This window comes from Octopus bimaculoides, chromosome 2 (assembly GCF_001194135.2).
Source record: "Octopus bimaculoides isolate UCB-OBI-ISO-001 chromosome 2, ASM119413v2, whole genome shotgun sequence".
Classification (NCBI taxonomy): Eukaryota; Metazoa; Mollusca; class Cephalopoda; order Octopoda; family Octopodidae; genus Octopus; species Octopus bimaculoides.
In genome coordinates, this window is record NC_068982.1 from 128,636,805 (window position 1) to 128,642,377 (window position 5,573).

At 32.9% G+C, this 5,573-nt stretch overlaps 1 protein-coding gene across 1 annotated transcript in view; it reads right to left on the minus strand.

The window, feature by feature from the left end:
- The window catches only part of LOC106877301 (titin), a gene marked incomplete at its 3' end in the record, with an annotated part of 606,785 nt that overhangs the window by 195,411 nt on the left and 405,801 nt on the right, over positions 1-5,573 (minus strand). Inside the window, exons 273-274 of the mRNA XM_052965881.1 lie at positions 4,360-4,665; positions 259-413 (exon numbers count right to left, since the gene is read on the minus strand). Coding sequence (XP_052821841.1) covers positions 259-413; positions 4,360-4,665 — 461 coding nt within the window. The remainder of the gene's footprint in view (positions 1-258; positions 414-4,359; positions 4,666-5,573) is intronic.

Here is a 5,573-nt window from a genome sequence, read left to right on the forward strand (position 1 = left end):
TGTGTGTGTGTGTGTGTGTAAAGAAATAACAATTTCAGTTCAAAAAACCCCCAAAAAAAAATTCAATTTTGACATCGAAAATATTTCGTTTTTAGATATTTTGCTGACAATTTGGTAAGTTTTAAATGTTAGCTCAGTTTATTTAGGTTCTATTCCATATTACATAAGATTATAGGGGAAGACGAAAAATATTTAAAAATCACAGTTTGTTCAAAGGTATTGGGAATCTTTAGAGGAGCAGAAAGTGGGAAGAAGTTAATATCGCACTACAGAATAGCAGGAATCATCGTGTTTATAGATGTAGTAGTAGTAGTCATTTGATGAAGATATATTCTGTGTCACAGTGACACTACTAGAAGAAATTTGGGTATCTTGGGTCCATTGGGCTGCATCAGCTCTCGCTGTTGTAAAGTCTGCAGGTGAAGAGATACCACAGGCCATAAGTACAAAGAAAGCTATTTAGTTAGATTATGTTTAAAGTTTGATACCAAGGAGTGAATAATTAAATAAATAATATAAATTTAGATATAAGCCAAACATATATAGATATTGAAAATTATTTTTAAATATCATTCTAATAGCATATTTAATAAATGCCTTTAATTCATGTTTCTATTTATCAATTAAAATAAAGTTATGAATAATAAGAACGAATAAACTCTTTTTAATAAAGTTATGAATAAGAATGAATAAAATCTCATCAATTATTTACAGAAACATTAAATGTTTTGTCTTTAACAGAATACATAATTACAGAATTTAGAGAACATTATTTGACTCGAATTAAAGCATCCTCCTTGGGTTTTCTACATGTAGAAATACTATAATTTATATATAACTTTGGAAGTGTTAATAAGCAAGCAAAGTTAATAAGCAAGAAACATTAATAAGCATGCAAAATTATGCTAATTGTTTTCTTCATAGACAATATTAGTGTATGGCATGTTAATATGCTGTAAATATGATTATATATATATATATGTATATATATGTCATTGTTATTAATAAGAAGAAGAAGTGTGCTTCATTTTATATGTTAAAATATGAAATGTGCTGGTATGAATATGTCTTAGATGATAAGGGTGCAGTTTAATGATAACAAAATATCAATCTTGAAATATTACACATCAAATGAAAATAACTGAAAGTGAACCAAACATAAAACCAAACAGATTATGGCATAAATGATAATTAATATTCTACACTTGTTGACAGAACATGCAGAAATGACATCAAATAGGATAAAGTGCAGAATGTTGCAGACAGTCTTAGAAGTTAAAGGGATATTTCTTGATATCGTTCAGTTCTTGTTAAAAGTACATTTTTGGTAAGAATATGGAAATAGGATAATTCACACATCATAATATTATAAAAACCTTGATATCATTCAGAATCATTAAAAAAAATTGAAAATAAGTATTTTAATAAAGAAAAAAGGAAAAGCTGGAAAATTTCAAACCATTACATTTACACACACAAATAAAACAACCTCAAAGAAGTTAGAAACAACAGCCAAATGGAATGTTATTTATGGTATTTCATAGTTTTACAACTGCTACTCCTACATCTGGTACACTTACAAACAAAAATTAAAATTAAATATAACATCTTACTATGCTATTATCAAAAAAAATGTAAACTAGATTAAGGCAATAGATAAATGGAAGACTGGAAATGAGGCACTCCACTTTTATGACAATGATGTTTGTGTATAACTATCCTTTGATGTCAAGACAGCCAACTTCATTCTCAAAAGTTGATATAAGAAATAGTATAAAAGCTTAGAAGCACACTGGGTATAAATTTTGTATTCTTTTTTGTAGTGTTGTTCCAGGGAAATTTGTCAGAAGCAATGTTGTTGCTCTAGACATCAGTAAAGCTTTTCTTTGTATTTGGCATGCAAATCATCATCATCATCGTTTAACACCCGCTTTGCATGCTAGCATGGGTTGGACGATTTGATTGAGGACCGGCGAACAAGATGGCTGCACCAGGCTCCAATCTGATCTGGCAGAGTTTCTACAGCTGAATGCCTTTCCTAATGCCAACCACTCTGAGAGTGTAGTGAGTGTTTTTACATGCCACCGGCATGAGGGCCAATCTGGTGGTACTCTCCTGTCAAAACTGATGGCCTAGCTGCTTTTACTGCATTCATATTCTTAATTGCACTTTTGACTAGAAGCTGGTCACACTGTTGGGTCTTCTTGGGATAGTTGCTATTTCCCCCATACACTCTCCACATTTAGCAACCAACTGTAGTAATATTTTCAAACCGCTTTCTTCTCAGCATCAATGAGGGAAAGCAGGTCACTGTGTCCTACACACACTTTCTCCCACTTTATCTTCTCTGCTCTCCCCTTTTTCTTAATCTTTTCTGTCTGTTCTCTTAGCATTATGGTTCTGTCCAATGTGCCATTCCACTATTATGTCACCTTCCATCAAATTGGAACCTTGCTTCAACTACAGATCATATTTTTAGATTAGAGCAAGTTGTCATGAAGATACTGTCAAATGTCTTCTATGTTGTAGGGTTCTATCTCCACCAACTTAATATGCAAGCCACCTAGAACTTTCCTTAACTAACATTTAACAGAAGGGTCTTTCAATTTGGATACCTTCTTTCTCTAAATTGGAACATATCTTTGAGTCCATTTAGCCATTAATCATTAGTCTTGTATAGCATGATATATTCCTCACCAGGAAAAGGGTTTGTATACATTACAACCTGTCTATCCATTTCCTGGTGCCTCTATCTTGCCTGTGCATTCATCTGATTAGAGGTGATTATGTGGTGAGTCAGTTTCATGAAGTTAGTTTTGCAAGAAGTCAGGCCATTTCATCATCATCCTCAATTAATGTCTGTTGTCTATGATGACATAGGTTGGATGGTCTGACAAGAGTTGGCAAGTTGGATAGCTGCACCAGACTCCAGTCTGATTTGGCATGGTTTCTAATTTCAGCCATTTTACAAAGTGTGCTGGGTGTTTTTATGTGGCACCACCACGAGTGTTTTTCACTACCAAAGCAGCTAGTCTTAACACTTCTGTTGGGTCTTCTTGAATACAGTATGGGTCTTCTTGAATACAGCAAAGCACCAGGCATCTTGGTACTTTGTCATCTCATCTGAAAGGTTCAGCATCCTGTTACATAGAATTCAAATAGCATTCATCCCCCTTCATTCATTGAACCATATCCATAGCTTCTATGTTTGCCTGAGTAGCTATCTTGATAAACCCAACATTCCTATAATTGTTGTCTCCAGCCATGATAATGAGGTCACTGTTATTTATTATAGAGTACCATAGAAATGGTACTTTTGCATATTTGTTAGTCCTGGTAGAGGTAAATATGAAGAAATTATTATTGTTGTGTTGCAATGACTAATCTAAGCTTAACTATTCTGTTTCACACTCTGACTATTTTAAGTATTGTATCCATTTCTTGGCCATGCCTATTCCACCCACTTTAGTGCGGTTACCAACCCAGGAGCATTTGTATCTATGATCTTTGCATATGAAGAGTCTGGTTGAGGTTCTTCTCCATCTTAAATATCACCTTACTTTTGATCAAGCATCTCCACAATTTCTCAAGTCCTACCTTTCATCTGCCAATACTTGCAGCAAAATGATTGGCAAGAACTGTAATTCTTTTAACAATACTTTCTAATAACTGTCAGCCTACATGAGTAGGGGTAAAGGCAAGTTAAAATATTTTAAAAATTTGGCTCAATTTTACAAACTAATTCATGTTTTAATTTAAATTTTCACAAACCATTTTCTCTGAGAAATCATTCCAGTCTTTATAAGGAATTAATATGAGATGGTTGAAGGAAATTACACGAAAAAATGTAACGCTTCAAAATACAGAAGACTCTGAAAATAGCAATTCAGAAGTTTAGATGTACTAAAATTTTCACAAATAGATTTTTCTATCTTATATTAATGATTTTGTATACTATATAACACTGACACTCAGATTTAGTGATAGAGTAAGACCAGTGCACACTGCTCCATATAAAGGAAGCAGCAAAAATTGTAAAATACAGGACTAAATACCATTCCTTAATTCTATGACTTTATATTTTCAAGTTGAAATCCTACCATACACAATGCACATTTCATGTCTCTAAGGTCAATAAGTAAGTATTCAGAACATGCTAGCCTTCGTCTAATATGCTCTACTCTAATATTTGTATTCTGGAGATAACAAAACCAAAATAGTTAGTGTAAAATTACAGTGAGAGATATTATAATTTAGGATGTATTCAGAAAAAACTATGAAATACCAAATAACAGCAACATATCTCTTTTAGAAGCATATAATGAAAACGTATTTCTTACCAAATATAATGGTACTCACCAAAAAGTCTACTGGGTTCAACTGGAACATCAGACTCTAGGGGTATACCCCTTCCAAATTGGTTTTCAGCAGTCACACGGAAAAAGTAATAACAATCTTCAATCAATGACAAAATACAAAGGGTGGTTGTCTCAGAATCGGTACGTCCTAAAAATGTCCAATCGTCGGAGGAAATTTCTTTTGTTTCAATAATATATCCAGTTATGGGAGAACTGCCAACATTCTCAGGGGTCTCCCACTGGAAAGTCGCATTATCTCTAGTGATGCTTGAGATCCTCAAAGGCCCTCGTGGCCTTGTTGGATAATCTGAAGAAATGAGAAGTAAAAGTATTAGAACAATATATACTATGTACAAATGAAACACAAATTAAAACAGCTATTCATCATTAAAAGAAAAGTAACAAAGGTATGTATATTAAAAAGAAAATATATTACATATTACAAAGGCAAAAAAGTATGATGTGAATCTTTTAAAAAAGCACAATAAATAAATAAAAATCTTTTGTTTTCCACAATTGTTACTTTAAAATTATCATTATTCGATATATATATATATATATATATATATATATATATATATATATATATATATACCCCTTGTGTACAGAAAGAAGACTTTACATTAGAAAGCATAATTATTACATAAAATTTAATAAGATATTTTGATAGATTTTACATTTGTTCAAGATAAATATGCACCACCACCCCACATCCACACACATCCACAAACACTCACTCACTTACACAGATACACCATCATCATCATCATTTTTTCCATGCTGGCATGGATTGGACAAGACTTTCTCAGGGAACATTCTATGGCTAGATGTCTTTACATTCACATAAGGTACTTCATTTGACTGATCTGCACATGTCAAGCTGATTAGCTATAAAACATATTGATTACGCAGGACATAAGCAAATGTCACTGCTCCCCAGTATTGTCTACTTAATGACATGTGGACATATGCACACATGATGATTTCTGTGCAGTCTTCATCTAGCAAATTTCACTCACAAGGCATTGATCAACAAGAGGCTATAGCAGAAGACACTTGCCAAAGGTGCCACACAATGGGATTGAACATGGAACTATGTGGTTGGAAAGTGAAGTTTTTAACTACACATTTATACTTCTGCATTTAGACACACATACAGGCCATTTTAATTCAATCCTGTTTCAATTGCGTATGCCAAGTTTATATATACATATT